The sequence below is a fragment of the Zosterops lateralis genome, assembly GCF_965231275.1.
Source record: "Zosterops lateralis genome assembly, chromosome: 13".
In the NCBI taxonomy this organism is placed as follows: Eukaryota; Metazoa; Chordata; class Aves; order Passeriformes; family Zosteropidae; genus Zosterops; species Zosterops lateralis.
This window is the reverse complement of record NC_139773.1, coordinates 236,340-258,568: the sequence shown is the minus strand read 5'-3', so window position 1 is coordinate 258,568 and position 22,229 is coordinate 236,340. Positions and strand designations below refer to the sequence as shown.

Below are 22,229 nucleotides of genomic sequence, written 5' to 3'. Positions count from 1 at the left end.
TTCAGTCTGTTCTGTCTGTTCTAAAGAAGCTTACATTATGTGTCTATGATGAACATATCTGCCCTAGATCCATGGAAGAAAACCAAACTTGTTACCCTGAGGCTAAAACATGCTTGGTTCAATGACTATGAGAATAAATTATTCATATGCTCTGCTTCCCAGTGCAGCTCTGACTGAGAGTATGTGTTGGCAGGAGCAGCTCCCAAGTTAGATTCTGCCGTGGAAAGGGCAGGCAGCTGCCAGCAGGGAATCAGGCTCTCTCACTGCTGCCTTTGAACTTGTGATTAAGTTATAACAGATTAATGTGTCAAAGCTCATCATGGGAGATAAATTGAGCCCATAGTTTACTCTGAAAGCTGTGAATTAGGGCCATGGTGGGGAGTAGCTAAGGCTAAGAAATTTAGTTGAAGAAAGAACTTTTTGGAATATAATGTATCTGGTAAAAAAAGGAAAGTCTGTGGTTAAACATGTTAGTTTTGCTTTCATGGTTCAAGCTTCAGCTTTTTCTTACAATGCTGTGAGGAATGCTACATGTTCTTTTAATAGCTTGCTATCATATATGATCTAGGACCTCTGATCCCAACTCTTTGCATTTTCTGGACTGCTCAGCTGGTAAATCCTGGATCTTTCCTGGCCTTGTTGCAGCTGTGAATTTAGTTTCATAGAGAAGTTAGTTTTTCCTTCCCTGAATAGGTTCAGCATTTAACAAAACATCTTCCATTGGCTTACAATACAGTATAGAGTCAACTGGGCAAATATTGTGAAGTGTAAATTCCAAGAACGGATCAGTAAAATTGCTGTCAGCACAAATATTGTGCTGTGCAGCTGTCACTCAGGGCCAGGCATTAGCATTCTGTCTGCAAACATCTGAACTGCTTCAGCTACCTGCTACCTCTATCAAATGAACTGTAAATGGTTAACCACAGGTATGTTTTGCTTGTTCTATGGTGATGTATATGCAAAGGAAAAAAAAGCACTTGAAAACTCTGTTACTTTCCAAGATATTAATATTTTAATAACATAGATCTATCTTTTGTTATTTGTAGCCTGAAAATATTATGCTTCTAGACAAGAATATCCCTATTCCACACATCAAACTCATTGACTTTGGCCTGGCTCACAAAATAGAAGATGGAGTTGATTTTAAAAACATATTCGGAACTCCAGAATTCGTAGGTGAGTTACATGGTCCTTTGTCTTAAACTGCAAGTTCCAGAGGAAATTGCGACATCTTGTCAAAGTTAAAAATTGAGGGATAGAAGTAGTTTAAATCTTACTTCTGTCAAAGCCACTTAAATCTAGAGGTTTACATTATTTTTCTGGAATAGGCAAAGGTGCTTTCTGTAAACCAGGTGTGCTACTCCTGTGAGACTTGACTGCTGCCAAATAAATATTTAGAGATGTAAATTCAGGATTGAGATTGTGACACTCTGCATATACAAATTATAATCTTTTTCTGTTGCCTGGTGTAAGTAGAGCTCTGTATTGTGGTACATGAATGCACAATTACGTGGGTATCTCTCATGGTTTGTAAATAAAACTACCTCATGCTGTACACCTGCTGAGCCCCCTCATCTCGCCTTACAGTTTTCCATGTGGCTCTCTTTTTCTTCCTCACCAGTCATAATTCTGATCTGTCTTGCTTGGATTTTTGGTTAATCCTACTTCTTTTTATTAGTTTCTATTTTGGGGTTTGTTGGGGGCTGGGTAGAGAATTGTAATTAATATTCCAGTTAAACACAGCCTGTCATAGATCTCTTTTTCAACTTATTTCACCCTTGCTCTTTTCTCTTGCATGCAGTCTTATATAGGGATGTTTTCCAATGAGGAAATGTTTCTTATAAAGATAATAGAGTTTGACATGGATAGCTGTGTAGTCTGGCAAGTAATTTCAATCTCTTGCTCAAGGGCTCATTCTGACTGGCCTTTACAAACTTGCTATAATGGCACCAGTTAAAAAAACAAAACAAAAGCTTATACTGAGGGGCAGCAACACTCTTGGGAGGGGAAATAATTTTTTATTTTTTATAATTTGCAGTATAATTACTATATAATGTCTGTTTTACCCTTATTCTTGAGTTGCATTATGCTCCAAGTTACTCTACATAATCTCTTCTGAACAGCTGTGAACTTGAACTCCTATTTGGGCTGTAAAATTATAAACAATATATTCAGTACCTAACTGTTTCCTCTCCCCCTTTCTTGGCCTGCTACTCCAGCCTACTAAAACTTCATTATTTCAGTTGCTGCTGTTTGATTAAATATTTCTTACAGCTCCAGAAATTGTAAACTATGAACCACTTGGACTAGCTGCAGACATGTGGTAAGTTTTTTATTGTGCTTGTACTTTTCTTCCCTGGTTACTCTACTTTTTCCTATTTTGTTCTTAATATAATCCATTGCACGTCAACAAATAAAAACAACAACAACAGCAAAGAAACTTAAATATAGTTAATGAGTCTTTATTCTGCCATTCCATTTTTAAATTAAAATTCTTTTAAATTAAAAGATAAATACTTAATTTTTGCAAAATTACATTGAAAAACTGGAGTGATGGCAGTTCCAGAGCTGACTGTTTGCCACTGTCCATGCAGAGGAGCACTCTGAGAAGGAAACATCTTCCTGCAGAGCTTGTGACAGCTTTATTTATAACAGCCCTTCATGCAGAGGAGGCCTGTGTACTAATGTTGCCTGCTGGGAAGGCAGGCAAAAGAGATCACCCCAAATCAAACATCCTGCTCCTGCTCCTCTGTGTTTCATGTGTACCCACTTGAGTAGAAATACACAGAGACTTCAAATATTCACATTACTTAATGTTATATGTGAAGTTATTTTTTTCCCCAAAACTCCATGCTATAAGAGATGTTAGCAGTTATCTAAAGCCACAATGGTTCTCCTACCGCTGTTGCAGCTACTATTGACTTTTGTGTATTCTGCACATTAGGAAGAATACTGGTCATGTAGAACCCCTGCAATTAATGTCTTTTGTTTTTTAGGAGCATAGGAGTCATCACCTACATACTGTGAGTACAAAAGATTCATTCCTGTAGAAATGTTCCTAAAGCTCTGTTGCACTAGTACGGAAGAGTTCTTCTCTTCAGTCATTTAGGGACCTGCACACATGGGCAAGGGTTTCTCTAAAGAACAGGAGCTATCCTGCAGCCTTTTCAATTTAAAATAAGGAGTAAAAAATGAGGGGCCTCCTGAGCAGAAGGAAAAAAAAGTGCCCCTGGCATCACTGGACGTTTCTGCATTTTATGGGATCTTGTCAGTTCCAAATGGTAGAGAATGGAAAAGCCAAGAGGATTAATTGCTCCTGGAATGACTGTGAGCTACCAGCATGAGAGCATAGAAACAGAAAGTGTAAGTCTCATTTACAAGTTCGGTTATTTCAGGTGGAACAGGGAAGTTTTTATTTGCTTGTAAAGGCAGCAGTCCAGATTACTATGCATAAATAAGGTCACCCATTTTAAAAAGGTGAATTTAAGCCAAAAGAGGAGCAGAGAAGTTGACTCTGGGAACTGAGAATTCAACTTATAGGACAAAAATAAAAGGGTTTGTTAAAGCTAGTAAGGCAAAAGTTGGTTGTGGTTATCATTATAGTCAGGAAGCATAAAGGGAAAATAGATCACAGAACGCTTTGTAGATACAGATTTTCTTTAGAAGAAAAGTGTGTCAACTGGTGATGAATAAATAAAAGGAGGGAATTATGCTCAGGCTCTCAAAGAAATGAGTTTCTGAGGGCATCTGGGGACAAGCAGTTTAGAGTTTTAAGATGGAGCTTGACAATTTGGGAAACTGCTTGTGAGACTGCTTGTGGATGCATACAACAGAGGAACAGCACTCACTGCTTTTCCTCTCACTTGACATGAGAATTGCAGGAGTGAATGGTGATCCTTGACCCTAACTGCTTCCACTGAAATCCTGTGGCTCCTGGGGAGCAGGGAGTGGACACTGATTGCTGGGAATGTTGCACCCTCGACTTTGGCTGTTCCTTGTGATGTTCAGAGGAATGACTTGCTGCCAGGCTTGAAGAAGGTGGACTCTTGTATTAGATGGATTTGCACTACACGGCTCAGGAGTCAGGACAAGTACAGAGGCTTGAAGGAGAAGGACTGTCTTTTTAGTGTGGAAAATAAATTTTGGCCTGTACACAAGGGTTATACCCCAAAAGCTGTAAAAAAGAGATAGGGTCTGAGGAATCAAATCTAGTGCAAGAAATTCCCTTCTTTTCTGCAGTGCAAAGAAAAGTTTGGGGTATTGGTTGAGCCCAAGCTCAGGTAAAGGGATTTAAAATACTGTCCAGACCCTTGTTTTTTATCAGCACTCTGGTCTGCACTGACACACCTTTACTTGCCAGGACATTAAACTTTGTGAATTTGTAAAATGGGTGTTCCTGTTTGATGAGAGAAAACTTAGAAGTTGAGGTTAAGCAGCATGAGGTTAAACACCTGCATGCAGGTGCACATGCATCACTTAGCATGTGATTCGTGATGCAGAGAGACAGCTGCTCCTCAAGTCTTCCTGTTATACTGTGCTGGGGCAGAATAAGAGAGCAACTCCTGTACTGCATCCAGTGCAGGAGATCTGTTTTACCTGCTTGGCTACTAATGATTGCTGTGGTCATTAAGGTAGAAAAATGTCTCCTTACAAATTATCAGAAAAATAGAGCATGCTTTTTACGATGGAAAGGATCAGTTTGCATGATAGTCTATGAACTAGAAATTTGCATGTGTTCAACTTGTATTCTCCTAATTTTAAAGCCTTTTGCTTAGAAGTGTTCCAAGTGAGGTGTGTCTGTGATACCACTTACTTCAGCAAATGTGGCAGCAATCAAATGGATGTCATCATCAGGTGTAGAGATCAAAATGCATCCAAGTCCTCAATTCAGTAACTCTGGAGTGATTCAATGAGTTGTAAAGGTTTTATTACTGAGGTCTGCTGGTTCATGTTTACAGGCACTGAGTCAGGATATGACAAACGTCATTTGCATTGGATATTAGGATTTGAGAATTGTCCCATTTCACAAGTTTCAAAACTGAGTCCCAAAGAGAAAAAAAGAAATCAGAGCATAGAGCACTGTTGATTTTAGCTTCCAACAAAGGGCCAAAAGGTGGAATTACAGCTGTTTCACCACATAATTTGGGGAAAGGGAAAAGAAACCAAGGCCCTGGGGCAGGTTTCCAAGCTTCAGTTTTGGAGCAAAGCCCATGGTCTGTAAAGAGATGTCTGCTTGTAGCCAGCAGAAATGGAACTAAGGCTTAAGAGGAAGTACGTAAAACCCCTTAAGAATTGAGACTGACTGTGGTTTATGAGATTAAATTTACTGCATCAAAGACAGCTGGAGGACCTCACTCATGCTCTCTTGCTGTCTGATGCTTTAGTGGTGTTGTATGATTCTAGAAGGGTAAGGAAGCAGTTTATGCACTTGAGTGTTTATTCTGTGGATAAAACCACGTGGTAGCTGGGGATTGGGCTGAAAGGCTCGGGTGGTCCCATCTAACTTTCTGCTTATCTCCCAATATTCCCAGTCAACCTGGTGGTGGCAATACAGACAAGGTAAAAAGTCTGTTGAAAGTGGGATCGTGTAAGGAAATAGTTTAGTATTCAAAACCTCAGTTTAGTTCCCTGGGGTTTGCTGCAGTCCTGTTTTGAGCCTGCTGCATCCTGAAACTGTGTTATCAAAGCTGGACATAGTAGATAAGCACAATAATAGCCCAGAAGATTATAAAAAAGGAGGGAGGTCAAGCTCCTTGGTATAAATAACATTTCCCGTAAACCCGACTTTTGCAAGTCTGCATCCCTTTGTGTTGGGGGAGGAGGAGCCTGGAGGAAAGGCAGGGCAGGAGAGGTCTGGGATGACTCTGTTCTGACACGAGTTTTATGGAGCAGAGGTGCAGAGTCATCAAAGATGAAGATCGACAGTCACAGCTGACAGGTCAAGCAGGAGGAAAGCTTTTTCTTAGATCAAGATTGCTGCTAAATGGCATTTTATTATGATGCTGTCTCCATTATATCCTTGAATTTGGAACAGGGTGCGAAGAGAATGAAATTTTGTGTTGTTCAGAAACAGTTGGATTTTATAGCAGCCAAAGCCCTTTTGCTTGTGGATTCCTTTTACTGAGCAGCATGGCTCTGCCTCTCCAGTGGAGCTGGTTCCTAGGCAAGGCCATATGCCTGGCTTCTGATCATACATTACATTTTGCTTCCAGCTGAGAAAGGTCTCTTGGTTGAACCCACTGTAGCAGGAACTCATCAGCAGCTTTGCAGAGAGAAAAGAAGTAGAGACAGAGCTTTTCCTTCCTGAAGAAAAACTATAGAAACGCTACATTATCTGCTTGAAGGTTATAAAAGCTTCAGCCTGGTGGTCTTTGTGGGCTCACAGGGATAGAGACTCTCCTCAGCTGAAACTTTTTCTAGTTTGATTAGCAATGACTTCAATGAGACACTCAGGAGAGGAGAATCTGTGTGCATGCGTTAGTGCTGCACTAGAGACTTTCCATACAAGTCTAGCTCATAACCACAGCTATAGTGAGACAAAGCTGGCCCTGTTTTTTCCTACATGGCAGAGCTGCTTCAACACAAGAGCCATAAATGTCCTAAGAGTATAGGAAGTCGCTGTAATTTCATTAGGGGACTTCTGCTGCTTATTTTTCCAACTGATTCATCTTTCTGGCTTATCTAGGCTTAGTGGTGCATCACCTTTCCTTGGAGAAACTAAACAAGAAACACTTGCCAACATCACAGCTGTGAATTATGATTTTGATGAAGAATTTTTCAGCAATACTAGTGATCTGGCAAAAGACTTTATTCAGAAACTACTGGTGAAAGATACACGGTAAGCAAATATATACAGGAAAGACACGTTTGTCTCTAAAATAAACCTGGTGAAATGTGGCATTACAAGTGAGAAAGCTTTTCTTGCAGCATGTATTGCCAGTCAAGCTCAAGATAGGAGGATGCTGCTGTGCCCCAAGTTAATCACTGCACCCAGAAACCCTGAGGAGAGGAACCAAATCTCCTCAGCTAAATGACATGTTCAGGAATGAATTCTCACCTGAGTCAAGCTGGCACAGTAGGGTGTAGCTGAAAGGCTGAAAATGGTGTGCACAATCTTGAGCTCAGGGTAACAACCGCTCCACTATTTCAGTCTCTTATGAACTACTTCCAAGGAGGTGATACCATCCCAGAATATGCCCTAGTCATGTAATGCCAGAAAAATCGTGTGCTGATATGGAGTTGTTCTAAGTCTCTGTATCAGTGGCAGTCACCTAGCATTTGTGTGACAGCTATGCAGATCTTTGTTCCCAGATTACAGGAACCACAGTCTTTCTTTTTCCAGTTTTTCTTGCTTTTAATAAAGTGCCCATGGAAGTAGCATCTCCTTCCGTGTAACCTTCTTTGTCCTCAAGAAAAGTCAGACCATTGTGATTCTTTCTAATGGCTTCATTAGGAGAGAAAATAGCTACGAGAGAGAAGGAAGGAGCTGTTCAATTTCTGCAAATCCTCAGGCCTCCATGTGGGGTAGAGTAGGTGTTTGATGAGAGTTTTGCACAGGTCTAGCAGCTCCAAGGAGAAGTCAGTGCTGTTGGTATTTGTCCCATGTACAGACATGGTGCCTTGTGCAATGCTGTGTTTCGATTCTCAGTGCTCTTAATGTGCTGTTCACCAAACTGCTGCAATGCAGAAGGAAGTTAGGTTTGATCCACTTTGATTGCAGTATTCCTCTCAGAAATGTTGCCTTCAGGAAACAACAGCTTCTGCAGTATTGTAATACTGTGTTCCAAAGGACAACTTTGTTGATTACCTCTGGTATAATTACTGTTGGTTCAGACACAGTCATATAAAGGTGTATAGCAAGAATGTATTTTCTAAACATGTTGGATGAACAAAACAAAGGAATCTTCTATTACTTTTTATGGAAGGGTGCACAAAAGTACAGGTAGATTTTGATGAAATAAGACTGGAAGTTGTGTGGAGTAAGGACAGTTACCTACTGAAGTTTAGAACAGTAACTAAACTGCATGGAAGTGGTGTGCCTCAGGGAGAAACATAACCCTGAAATATGAGGGTTTGTCCTGGAATTATCCTGATAAATGCTTCATAGGAGGCCTGGGAGGAGTGTGGGTCAATGGACCTCTGTACCAAGTGTTTCTCATTCAAGTCTTCGGAGACTTTTTGTGTTGTTTTTCAGGAAGCGGCTTACAATTCAGGAAGCTCTGTCTCATCCATGGATAACGGTAAGACTGAATAAAGAAAAATATTTTTGTTTTTTCCATGAGCAAGGCAGAGATCATATTCTCACTCTTACTGGTGTGTTAAATGGAAAATTGCCCTCTAAGTACTTTGTGATGCTGGATGACTCAAAGAGATGTACTGGGAAAAATCCTTGGATTTCTGCAAATGACGTCCTTTATTATCATAACTTTCAAAAAGAGAGTAATAAAGCTCTGTGTTTATTGCACATTACAGTATCCCATATTGGACTGAGCTTTGCATTTTTCCATTCTTCTCTGTTTGCATGGGCATATACTGTGTCTTGGCTTTAGTGCTTTCTTGAATTGAGAGTTGACTGCAATCAGTATGGAAAATATAATTTCTCTGAAGAGAGAACTGCTGTATCCCACGTTCTGGTTTGCTTACATTTGTGTGTCTGTATGTATTTTTTAATCATAAATGTTGCTTGCTTTTGTGGATAAGTCTCTTATTGAAAATACATTTAGCTAGTCTCAGCATGACTAATGAGGATTTTTGAAATTCAGTTTTTGCTTTGCATTGCACAGAACATTAATTGGAATGGTTTTAGGGTTGTTGGTTTTCCTCATACAAATATTGATAGCTTTAACACTGTTAATTGCTAAAGTTAGCATGAAAATAAGTTGCAGCCCTGTTCTTTGGACTTACCACATTGGAATGAATGCACATCAATTGTCACATTCAGTTCTGGGCTTGGGTGTTTGGTGTTTGTTTCTTTTAATCAAATGCATGAAGGAAAACCTTTGTGAGAAAAGAATCTCCCAGCATTGTGGAAGCCCAGGCTGCATGCTTTGTGTAGATCTTTTGAACTGCTGCAGTCTTGTAAACGTTCAGTAATATTGGTTCCTCTGTCTGACGACTCACCAGCTGAAAGATGAAACCAAAGTCCAGGAAAACAAGAAGGTGGAGAACACACAGCTGAAGACAAAACGCCTGAGGGAGTACACCATAAAGTGCCATTCGAGCATGCCCCCCAACAACACCTACATCAACTTTGAGCACTTTGCCCATGTTGTAGAGGACATTTCCTGTGTGGAACAGGGTTTCAGCACCTTGGCTGCATCCCACAATTCCTTGCAGGAGGACATGGATGCTCTGCTTTCCATTTATAATGAGAAAGAAGCTTGGTATAAAGAAGAGGGTGAAAGTGTGAGACACAAGCTGTCCCAGCTGAAATATGAATACCGTAAAACGGAGTCCCTGAGAAGGCATTTGCACAATGATATTGAGGCTGTTGGTGCCAGTCTCACAGGCATGTGTGGGAAATACGCTGAGCTGCAGAGCCAGTATGAATCCCTCAGACAGGAACTTTCTGAGGAACTCAAGTGGATACAGGATTTAATGAGCAGTTTTCAGCTGGGAAATGAAGTTTGTGTGAATGGAAACTTTGACAAAGATATTAATGAATCACTAATGGAGCTGTTAAATTGATCTTGCTGTGAAGAATTCCCTGAAGAGTTGAATCTTGATGTGACAGAATCCCATCAGTAACACGGAGATCAGGCTAAGTGCAGGGTTTTTTGCTTGTTTCAATGTACATCAGTTTACAAAGATTCCAGTGCATAGATTCTACAGAAAAACATGACCTAGAATTAAAGTATAAGTTCTGATGTATTGTACAAGCTGCTGACCAAAGCCATAATCTCTCAGTGGCTTGTAGTGTTGAAGTTGTTTGGGTTTTTTTTTTTCTGTGTTCAGTGTCTGAACTTGCAGGAATAAGATTATCACAGTGGTATACAGACATCTAATGCCAAAGCCTTTGGTATTGCCTATATTTTACTCTGCATCACGTATTACAGTTCCTAGAGATTACTAGGTAAATAATGTGGAATAAAGAATAAGTCAGTCTGTACTTACTAGAAATTGGGTGCCTGGAAAGTAATAAAAATCCCCTGATAGCATCTTTGGTTAGCTGAAGGAAAGAGTTGGGTAGCCCTGGTGCAGGCAGTTCTATACATGTTATGAGACAAATATTTACAAAGGTTAAATCTGTCCTGTAAAATAAAGTAAATGGTGTAGTAATTTAACATTTAGCTAGTACTGTGGAAATTCTCTGTAAAATGGCTGCCAATGAGGAATGTTAGGATTAATGTTTAAGCCAGTTGTGCAGGGTGAACTCTTACCATCAAAGGTAAGGTGAATTTTAAACTAAAAGATTAATCAGCAGCTGAGTTTCCTGTCCTATACCAAAGCAATCTTATTCAAAAGACACCCTTGGGAATTTGTAATGATCAAATGACTGTGTAATTTGCAGTGCAAATGTCAATTTGTGACTAAGTGATAACATAGTCCTCTGTTTTTTTTTCTACAGTGAAAATTACAAAGCTACAACTAACTTAATCTACGGTGTGGCATTTGAGACTAGTGTTCTTGCTATAAAGATTTTTTCTTCTTAGGTTTTAAAAAGTAAAAGAAAAGTTGATCCAACCTTGAATCATGCCCTGTCTTGTTTTTCAAAGAAGTCATTTGGTTATACTGTATTAATATACACAGATGTACTAATCTCATTTTTGAACACAATAAATAATTATTTATGCAGGATGCAGTTGTTCCCTGGTGGTTAGTGACTGAAAAAGATTCCAAGTTTCTGTGGGCATTTGCTGCAAGATGACTGTTTGCCTCTACAAGAATCAGTGAGATAATAGCTCAAGTCCAGCTAGAGTGAAATATACATAAGCATATATCTTTCACTGCCCCTCCTTCCTCTTCCTTTTGCAGAGAAGTTAATGACCTAAATAAACTGAATTGTTGTTCCTAACATGATTAAGAATAATGTTTCCTACTTTGAGATAAAGAGATAAAATAGGTATGCTTCTCATCCAATTTTTGAAGAGTACAGTTGACCCATTACTGCCATGTCGTCACAAAGATATGCAGAGGTTGATGCAAATTCAGAGTCATGAAAACTGTTGTTCACTTGGGATATTGTTGCTCCCATCATTGTACTTGAAGGAGGATGGAAACTGCATGTGCTCTCTGTGGCATCGTTCTTGGCACAATATGTGAATTTTTCAAAAGCTTCAAAGTGGTGTAGATAGCCAGGATGTGACCCTGGCAAGCTGGCGTTGATGGCTGGGGAGAACTGGGCTCTACTGTGACAAATAGTATTGAGAATTTTGCATGTCTCCATTTTTGTTGTTTCAGAATTCTTCTGCAAGTTCCTTTGAGCTGGAAGACCCATTAAAAACTGTCCAGGGGAACTGGAACACAGGATTTTATTGTCAGGGGGAGAGAGCTTTAATTCCTAAAATGTAACTTAAAGCCTAGTGAGAGTTAGAATTTGCAGAAAACATTCTCAAGAAAGAGTCTGCCTCCCCTCAGCCATGATCTCATATTCTTCGTTCATATCGATTCTCTTTATGAACAAATGCACTGACACAATGAGAAGGAGCATTAAATGAGGCCCCCCTAGTTCCTGAGCATGTTTGGCTGAGGATAATGTTGTTGGGACTCAGTCCTTGAGGCTAAATCACACACTGCCTTTGAGAAGAGATCCTGATGATTGAGAGAATGACAAGGTCATTGGGTTGTAGGGTACTTAAAATGGAGAGGTGGTTATTAGCAGTTTGCAGTAAAGTGAGTTATTTAAAGTCGGTGATGGTTCTGCTGCTGAAAGGGCACTGGGAGATTTTTCATAATGATTGTACAGCTGACATTTAGCCAGTGACATTTTTTCCACTTCAGATTGATTTCTGCTTGCCTGTTGCACCATGCTGGCTGTTTGCAGCATGAGTAAATTGTATTTAATGCTTAAACTCTCCCGGTTCTGTTGAATGCAAAAGGTGTGTACATCTAAATGAGAAGAAGGTCCACCTGATAGCTTAGCTCCTTGAAGTGCTGCTGAGATACCTGCAAAAATGCTAAACCTACAGCATTTGATGAGAAAAGTGAATTTGTTGTCTCAAACATTTTAAATTATTTTGCTGAAAAAGATGTTTAAATCCTCACTGATGTGTTTTCCATTCTCCTTTGGTACTCTTGCTGTTTTAAGTGCATGGCCTGGTTGCATTCCAGTCCAGTTCAGTACAAATATTTCTGTGTTATCCACCTCCTACTTATGCAGATCAGAACAGCTGGAATGGTGGTCACTGCATACTCTTTGATGGGCTGATTCCTGGCCTTTCTCTTTTCACTCTTGCCTGATCTGGTTTTGAATCATTTTTCCCTCTCAATCTGTCAGATTTGATTTTATGGTTTATGCAAATTTTGATGTGCTTTTGGAATTGAAATGTGCTTCCTTTCAGAAGGACTGTGTCAGGATTTGTGGAACATCTGTTCCTTTACACCAGGTTGACATCCAAAATGCTAGGCACATGTCTGAATTCTGATTTGTATTCTTTTTTGTTCCTATTTTTCCATGGTCAGATATTGCAATTATTTTATTGCCAGGGTGTCAACCTTGTGCTCTCATACTCTAGCTATGGTTAAAGGACAAAGCTGGAGTTTTCTCAGATAGCATGTATCCTTGTCACTAATACTACATGACAGCTACATTTGTCCCATTTTATTACAGTGATGTCATCCAGAGAAAAAGGAGATGGGGCAGGTGTGTACAAGAAGCACCTTAGTAACTTTACCAAGTAAAAGCATAGCCTTAGCACTCGCTAGTTTTAGGATTTTATTTACAATCAAAAGGGTCCTGTCTAGGCCCAGAGTGGGGTAGATTTCTTTTTCTTCTGCTTCTACCTGTATGAATCTGCAGCTTCCCCAGCTTTCTTTCAGCCAGCTCCACATGAGGTATCTTGCATATTTTATGCACCAAAGAGACCTAAACAATAAAATTGCCCTTTTATCTTCCAGCCTATGGACAAGCAACAGGCTTTGGTTCGGAAATCATCTGTTGTTAACATGGAAAATTTCAAAAGGCAATACGCTAGAAGGCGATGGAAGGTATGACAGTGAGCCTTTAATCCTTCTCACATGTGGCTTCCCAAGCCTGGTGGGATCAGAGGGCAAGATAGAGCTTGAATGTAAATTTTTAATAAGCAGTAAATTAATGAAATGTGTTTGGATATGTCTGCACTGGATATGTGTAGTCAAATTGGTTTTCCTCCCTCTCTGCACAGCTTTCGTACCGTATTGTTTCACTGTGCAACCACTTATCGCGCTCGCTGGTGAAGAAGATCTGGACACAAGATGAGAGTTCGGTAGGTACATTCCTCACATGGGAAGAAGAGAAGAATCAGTCTTACTGTGCAGTCATTTTTGCTGTCCTTACATGGATGCACAGCCCAACAGGACAGCAGTGGCTTGGAGTGGGAGACCAGATGGGACCATGGCATCATTTGTCTTTAATACTGCTGTATGTTCTGTTACTGTGACAGGAATCTTGTGCAGGGATACCCAGTGGCTTGATAGAGTTCCAAGGGGCTAAGCACATTTATTGTGTAAAGGAGCAGCAAAGAGCCTGCAGATGATATCTGGATCACAGGCAGTGACCATTGGGTGTGACCGAGATCCGAGCAGTCACAGGGGAGCTCAATGCTCTTGTGCTCAGCTCTGTGATGGAGGGTGGAGGACTCTGGCACTGCCTGTGACTTTCTGGAGTGAAACTGTGAGGGCTCTATTAGCTCTGCTCTTCTCAGTAGATGATACTGATAATATTGGAACAGCATGTTTAAGAGCATGGTATCTCATTTACACTACAGAGACTTTGTGGCCTTTCTGTTTCAGAGAAACTGTGAAAGTGACAGTGAGGATCTTTCATAAAGAAAAGTCCCTCTTCAGAGGAGAAGCAGCATATCATAATGTGATGAAAATTCCATGGGCAGGAGACAGGAACCTTTCATCCTTGCTGAAGCAAGCAGCCCTGGCAGCAGACTTCGACTTCTTGTCTGAGCCCCTTGGTATATACTTCTTGCTTCTCAAACTACACCAACAACTGGATGATGGTCTTAAATACCAACTGATCATTTTAGAAAATTGGGAATCAAGATTCCCATGGAAATGCTACAGCCACAAGCACCAGTTGGAGTACTTTTATTTGTTGAGTGTTTCAGTGATACTTCAGTCTATTTCTGATGTCGACTGTACTCAGGGTCTAGGGTTTCTACTGATAATCTTTTACTGTAGAATAATTCACTTTCCGCACAGTGGTTAAGACTGTATGCATTATTATTTCAGTCAGGGAAATCGCTAGTGAGTCTTAAAGATTTTTGTAAATGCAATTTTTATATTTGTTAATAGCATAAATATTTGATGGCAGATATCTGACAGGTTTTGTTAACTGTGTGCAGTACTCTGTTATTGCTGTCACTGAAGAGAAAATCACAATGCCATTACATAGCATAACTTTGATTTTGTGAACCTGGCAGTAAATACTTCTGAAATGCAACAAGAACTGTGCTCTGGCCATTATCTCTGGGTGAGGATTAGCACAACTCCATTGTCAGTGTGAGTACAACTGACTGTGGCACTGAGATAGGCCAAGGGAATTTTTGGATGACAAAGTGAAAAAAATTCTATAGTGATTTACCTGCACCCAAATATAAAGTTTTCACAGAATGATGACAGGATGCCTCACCAAAAAAAAAAAAAAAAAAAAAAAAAGGCATTATAGTTGTCAATATTATTTATTGTCAGCAAATTGGAGACTTGTTAACGCCTATTTGTATAGGTGCTGTTTACATGTAACCCAGACTGCAGACATCTCTTTTTTATTCAGGGAGTTGTATCCAAAATAGAGGAAATAAGCACTTTGATATTGATGTAACATCTTTGCACAGGGAAGTTGCATCATTTTAACTATATGAGTTTCTAAGCCAGTACTGTTCAATTGGTACCAAAAAAATGTGCATTGACTAGGGTATTTTTTCATTAAATGTATTTGCTGTTAGAAGTTCCTATTTATTTTGCCATTTAATGGATTAAAAATCAAAAAGCAAGTCTATTAGAAACAACTATAGATGGATGAGGAAACTGATTTTGTTTGGCTTTGCACTTGTCACCTCTAGGCTGAGGTTTTAGAGTAGAAGGCATTGAAAACTAGTATCAGCTTAATTTCGATGGCTTCCAGTTTCTAAGAAAGAAATAGAAATATGCTGCTTTTATTTGTAACTTTGTATCCTTGCTTAGTTAGAGACTAAAATGCAGTTGATAAGAAATTACTTCTTTGAAAGGAAGGAAATGTATGATAAGCTTGGGAGGAGAGAGGCAGATCGTAGGATTTGATGAAAGAAACATAAAATGAAGGAGGGGGTGGGAGGAAAAAAGCAGTGGAGAGGAATGAGTTTGAGAGGGACATGTAGGTGATCCTGGGCTGGGAAAGTTGGAGGAAAGGAAAGAATGTGAATATATGAATTGTGGAAGCTGGAGAGTGAATGTTTCTGCAAATACTGCACTGCATTTTTATACTACTTCTTTAATTTCTTTTTATTTCATATCTTGTGCTGCCATAGCCTGTGATGTGTGCTGGTCAAGGGATAAGGTGTAAGGCATGGGCTTCTCTTCATATTCAATTAAAAGGTGTATTTCAGAACTTTCTGTGTAATTCTTGAGACAGAATCCTCAAAAAGTGTTGCAGTAATATATGTATTAAGACAGAGCAGTAACAGGGAAACCTGAGGTTTCATTGTATCCTAATTTAAGCTGGAATAGTACCTGGTACAGTGCTGTGTTTTAGATTCAGTATGAAAATAATCTTGTTGATAATATGCTGATGTTTTAGTTGTTGCTAAGTAGTGGTTACCATAAGTCAGGACTTCTCAGTTTACCGTGCTCTTCTGGTGAGGAGGTGCACAAAAAGCTGGGAGGGACTGTAGCCAGGGACAGCTGACCCAAAATGGTCAAAGGGATATTCCAGCCCATGGAATGTCATGCTCAGTATGTAAACTGGGGTGAGTTGGCTGGGAGCCACAGGTCACTGCTCAAGGAGGGGCTGGGAATTGGGCTGTGGATGGTGAGCAATTGTGTTGTGCATCACTTAGTTTTCCTGGGATTTATTCCTCTCTTTTCCTTTCCATTATTATTAATTATTAGTTTTATATTTTGCTTTAGTTCAATTACAAAACTGTTCTTATCTCAAAGTAACCCTCGAGGTTTGCTTTTTAATTCTCCTCCCCGCCAGGGCCAGGGGAAGGGTAAGCAAGGGGCTGTGTGGGGCCTAGTGGCCAACTGGGGTTAAACCATGGCAGCATCTGGACGGAATCTTTCATAAACAAAACATTAAAAATATATATTTGGATAAAAAGCTGCCCATCTTACCTACCAAATTTTGCTTCCTGCTTTCTCAAGGATGTGGAAAACCAAACAGACTCCAAGTCAGTGGTATTTTTCTGAATTTCTGGACTTTAAAAACACGTTTGGTTTTCAAATTTGATATTGTGGGATGTGTATGTAAATTACATTTCTGAAAATTAAGCCCTGGTTAAAATAGGTGTTAGGTTATTGGATCAGGTTTGCGCTCTCATGGAGATGGGGTCATTCTCATGTGAAATCCTACCAACTATTGAGAAAGATGGGACACAACAGAAAGGCAGACAGAGGAATGCAAGGCTGCGTGAAGCTCTGGCTTATTAATTCTACCTTTATAAAAAGATGGAAGGTGGTGTTTTAACAAAGACATTACAGACAGCTCACTGCTCAGTCATCTTTGTGCCCAGGTGAGCTAAGGCCAGGCCTTTCTCTCTGGCACTCGCTGACTCTACATGGCTCCCAAACAACTTCATTGCACAGAAACCACAACACGCAGCACTCGTGTCCAGCCAAACTATTCCCTGACTTTTCCAGGTAGGAGCATACTGGGAGTGTAGAATCTCTTGATCTCAGGACTAATGTTGGTGATACATTAGGAAGCTTTACAGTGTCTTTGCACCTGTGGTGGTCTCTGTGTTCATCGCCCTGTCTGTACCATGAGGTGGAGCTCAGCCCTCTCAGGGAGACACAGTGCAATTTTGCTGCTTCCAGCACTGGCAGGACACCTGCTCCATGCAGGGTTTGGTCTGTTTGGTCTAATATTCACCACCAGTGTGTTTTGAACAAACACCTAGAGGTGTCTTTCAGTAAGGGGCCCAAAAAAAAAAAAAAAAAAAAGAAAAAAAAAAAAAAAGAATTTGTGTTACAAAATCTGCTTTGCTGGGAGAAAAAAAATATTTTTCCTATGTATTACTCTGTTTTGCAGGACGGAACCTGGAGAAAAAATAAGTCATAGTCTGGAAAAAAAAAAAAGCACAATTAAAAAAAAAAGTAAACACAAAAAACCACAAACCCCCACAAATGTTTCTATTAAAGTATGGCTATCTGGCTATTTTTATTCTTATTTTACTGGTGATGTTTTTTAATCTACATATATTTTTATTTACGAGAAACACTGATTTTTTTTTTTTTTTTTTTTTTTTTTTTTTTTTTTTTTTTTTTTGTGCCAGGAAATAGTACAGACTGTCAAAAATAGCAGAGATGTTTGTTACTGTGATTTGCTAATAAAATATTGGAAAGGAGGACGGGTGTGTGTCCCCGAGCCGCAGCCACGGATCCCCCGAGGGTGGGAAGAGGCAGCACCTCAGGGCAGCGGCAGGGAGCGGGCCCGTGCCGGCGGCACCGGGGCGGATTTGTGCCGCCCCTGCCCCGCAGTGACGGCCCGCTGGGGGTGAGGGGGGCTGATCGGGGCGAGGTGAGGGGAGGGCCGCTCTGGGGCTGCGGAGGAGCCGCCGCCGTGGCACTGGCTCGCCTTGTGGCCCGAGAGGGCTTGATGGGCGCGATGGACAGTGGTTCCCCCTCAGGACGAGGTCCTCACAGCGCAGCCCAGTGTCCCGCACCCTCGGCAGCGAGGTGAGCCCGGCGACTGCCGAGCCCAGGAGCTCTGTGCGTGCTATTGTAATAGAGATAAAATATAAATTCGCGTATAAAATTGTTGTATTAAAAAGTATGGACTATTAAAAAAACTACCATGGACCTCTCCAAAGTTCCCGGACCCTTTTGCAACTGTAGAGTACCTCATTTGCAACAGAAACAGCAAAGCCTGGCTGGATATGGCCCATACATCTAGGAGGAATGTCTACTTTACATCTACTTAAGAGCCTGATATCAATCTTGAAGGACAAACTACACCTGCACCCTGAGAAGGAACTCAGGAAGATCCTCTGGGCTCACAGGAAACCAAAGTTCAGGACCACATGAATAATTCGGATTTTCATCTGCACCCCAAAGAAGAAGTCCAGGGAACTTTTGGGACTTACCTGAATTCCTTTCAAACCAAGCCCAGGAATACAAAAAATATATGAATATTCGGACTTTCTCAATAATCGTAGCCTCTGGATAAAAAAAAAACAACTTATAAAACTGTACATCAGAAATCCAGCATTCTTGGCAAGGTCGGAAAGCACCATTGATGCTGTCCACCTGTCCACTCAACATATGATTGATGTTGTCAGTTTTTATTGTGGCCTTACAATTCAATTTTAGTAAAATTGTTAAATAAATTCTTTTATAACACTACTGTTGCCCTCCTCGCCTCTGTGCTGTCTTACTCCATTTATTTTCACTTGCTCCTTTTTTCTTTTAATAAGAGGTATTGTTCCTATCTATATTTGTATGTAAATCAAGGAGTTTGTATGTGCAGGGAAACATTTAACAATGTCCAGTTGAGACTCAAAGAACTCGGAGGCTTTTGTTTCTTCTCTCATTTCTATATAGTCACTGTAACTGAGTGACATTCTGTATTGTTCATGTAAATGTCTACTCCATCTTCACATAAACGTCAAACTTTTAACAACTTCAGTGCTCAGATGGTAGGTAATACATAATTTTCAACTTGTGTGCTTCAGTGAGAGGAGTTAAAGTGGATCAGGTGCACCTTGTTATGGGGCAGGGCTGGCAGGCAACCATCACCTGGAAGTGATTGGGAACCTGATGAAGTGATAGAGCAAACCTCATCCAACTGGGGCACAAAGGGTAGGGGGCTTTTGGGGGATGGCCAAACCTGTACTCCAGCTGGAGTGACCAGGTGTGTTGCTAAGGCTCAAGGGCAGAAGCTTGGCCCTGAGGCAGAGCTCCTGATCACTTCAGAATGTGAAGGTTTCCAATGGACAAGAATTCATGGCCTTTATCACAGTGAGTAACTTTGCTGACGGAAGGGTGGATTGAGGAGAAGCTTTGGGGGAGCTCTGATGGAGTGGAGAATGGGCTTTGGCTGTGTGAGAAGATGTGAAGGGATGGCTGACCTGGCTGTGGGTCTGGGGCTGGTGTGTGCACAGGGGTCTTTGACCATGCCCTGTGCACACTGTACCTCCTATCAGAAACATGGGTAATCCAGAAGCCTAAGCATGGACCTAGGGCTCTACCTGCAACTCCTTGTGCCAGAACCTGCTCAAGTGTCTCCTCACAGTGTCATTGCTGGTGTAGTTTGCTGTTATTTTTGAGGGTAGGTGCAGAGACTGTCACTGAGCATTAGCTTTTTATCGCAGTTCACTACAACTTGTGACCATCCATCTCAGAGATGTAACATTTTCCTATTCTCCTTGGAACTATGCTCGGTCATGGCCTTTTTTTAGGGTGGGATGTATCTGCTCAACAGAAAACCTAAGAAAAATAGTGCCACATCAGTATTTCCTAAAACATGTTTTTCCCAAGGATCAACCTTTTGAGCTACATACAATGCTTTGTTAAAAAGAATTGTTTGAAGTATCTTCTGTGCATGTGAATTGCCTTACTATAACAATTATTTGGTAAAAAAAGTTCTTAGGTAATTCCATTATCTTCTTAATCTTTTTACTCTATGCGCATAAAATATGCTGTAATGTATTTGTATGAAATTGAAATTTAATTAGATTTGCTTTTTTGAAGTGTGGAAAAACCTTTCTAATTTTTAGCTTAGAGCCTCTCAATTCAGTTAACAAAGGATGGGAAATGCTAAATTCAGTTTAGTCCTAGTCATGCAATTCAAGAGAAAACAACGTAAGGATGGAGTTTTGGTCTTGGTGCTGCACCTTTAATCTTGTCTTAGTTCATGCTTGGCATTTAAATGCTGCAGCATATAACACTAAGTCCTCAGAAGTCTGCAACAAGTGAAGGCTGATTTTGAAATGTGAATGACTCAAAGCCCATAATGAACAGTTGGGAATATGTAATTTTACTTTGTCATCTAGAGTGCTCCATTTCCCTGCATCTGCACCTGGATTAAAGCATGAAGAAAGGCTTTTCTGAGTCTGGCACAGGAGCACTCTGCGAGCCAGTGGTAGCAGAAGTCAGTACTTAAAAATGCAGTGTCCTCTGCACAGTGTCTGTGCCTGGATTTTTACTCTTATGAGCAAATCAACAAATTAGAGATTCCAGATCCTTTCCTAGAGTTTGGTTATTCTACCAGGAAGAAATACTATAGGAGTCTGTAGACATCTGGAATGACATAAAGCAGGCAGCTCTGTAATTGAAGTAGATCCAAGGCCAGCTGGTGCGGATAGATCGGTTACCAAAAATGGTATGTCATGCCAGGAGTCAGAACCTGCTGGTTAACAGACTTGTGACTTGTGGCCTGAAGTTGCGCTGTTATGCAAATACTAACCTACATTTGGATTTTTTCTTTCTTGGGTTTTTTTAATCCTTAAGACTGAATTCATAGAGCTATTCCATTAGACATGTACAATGTTGAAAAAAAATATGATGTACAGGAGAATATATGATCTCCCAAAGTTATTTATGCAGAGTCACTATAATACCATTGTAATTGGAACCATGGTAAATGAAATGACTGATCAGTTTTAGCAGAGCAAACTGTATACTATTATTTAGATCTCTAGTTTTGGGCTTTCTAGAGCATGTAAGACAATTTATGATTTTCTTGAGGAGTGTATCCTGGTGTTACTGATGGAGAGGTAAAAAACTGTCATGTATATGAAGCTGCAAGGACCTCAGCTTTTGCTGTAGTTTGTAAATACAGGTTTTTTCAGACTGCAGTTAGAGGAACCTGGGTAGTGCTGCTTACAGGAGGGACAGCTGTTTTCTGCGCACAGAGATGTCTCAGAGTTGCACACAGTGAGGTTGAACCAGTTCTGTCCTTCAGAAACCTCTGCTCTCTGGAGCAAAAGCCTCTTGTTTCCTTCCCGAGAGGAATGACAGACTTGTCTTTACAAACAAGCAGTGGATCTGGTGGTGGATAAAACTAGCACGGAGAGATAAAAGAAACAATGGGAAGAATTCCACTGATTGAAGTATGGAAAAGAAGATTTAGACGAGTGGTGGACTAGGGGGGCCCATGAAGAGTCCACAGGGAAGGACCATTGAAAATCTCACTGGTGAGTAAAATGGGATCTTCGGGGACCAAACCTGGGAGGGCACCCGCGAAGGGTAGCACAGGTAAACCTGAGAGGGCACCACCCAATGAGGGTAGCACAGGTAAAACAGAGCACCTATGGAGGGCTGCAAAGGTAAAGCCGGGAAGGGGCCCCGGCAAAAGGGATGATGATCCCATAATTCCCCTGGAGAGTCTCCTGGGGAGAATGCTGAGGTCTTGGGACAGATTATGCATTCACCTAGAGATAACTATGGAGATGATAGTAAAATATTGTTATTTTGTGTGGCCAGAGTGTAAGATGCCAAAGGGGCATATATGGCTGCCTTATGGAACAGATAGGACTTGTTTGTGTTGAATTTTGTTGTAGTATTTAGAGGAGAATTGAAAAAGATGGATTGAAAAGGAATGCGGATTAATATGGTTTAGACAAGCAACAAGAGAAATCTATGTGTTAAGAAAAAAGGGAGAAGAGGCAAAAAGGGAGGGAGAGGAAAACAGTGAGAATTGGGATGTTCTACAGCACCTTCCCCCATCTTGTCCTCCAGTATTGCCAGCTGAACCAGGAGCAGCTGCAGGTCCCCTGTATCCTCAACTTCCACAGCAAAGGGAACAGGAAAATGTTGTTCTTATGGCCCCACCTGAGAATAATAGTGGTGTAGGGGGAGGGGAGCAGCGTATCCTATCACCGCACAAAACTAGAAGAAGGACTCAATTAAGGATATCAGAAGCCCCCTGGACCCAAGAGACGGAG

General features: G+C 40.7%; 1 protein-coding gene across 3 annotated transcripts in view; it reads left to right on the top strand.

Annotated features, from left to right (window-relative positions):
- DAPK2 (death associated protein kinase 2) overlaps positions 1 to 18,690 on the top strand; it is a 44,048-nt gene extending 25,358 nt beyond the window's left edge. Inside the window, exons 6-14 of one of the 3 annotated variants that reach the window (XR_014591072.1) lie at positions 1,047 to 1,176; positions 2,275 to 2,323; positions 2,997 to 3,023; positions 6,686 to 6,838; positions 8,195 to 8,240; positions 13,057 to 13,146; positions 13,323 to 13,403; positions 13,930 to 14,102; positions 17,619 to 18,690. Coding sequence is in view for 2 of the 3 variants with exons in the window: in XM_083870999.1 (XP_083727125.1) it covers positions 1,047 to 1,176; positions 2,275 to 2,323; positions 2,997 to 3,023; positions 6,686 to 6,838; positions 8,195 to 8,240; positions 9,124 to 9,687 (969 nt within the window). In the remaining variant the exon portion in view is untranslated. Of the gene's footprint in view, positions 1 to 1,046; positions 1,177 to 2,274; positions 2,324 to 2,996; positions 3,024 to 6,685; positions 6,839 to 8,194; positions 8,241 to 9,123; positions 10,877 to 13,056; positions 13,147 to 13,322; positions 13,404 to 13,929 lie in introns of those variants that run through there. The other 2 variants (XM_083871000.1, XM_083870999.1) reach the window with 2 other exon arrangements.
- Positions 18,691 to 22,229: the final 3,539 nt, after the last annotated feature.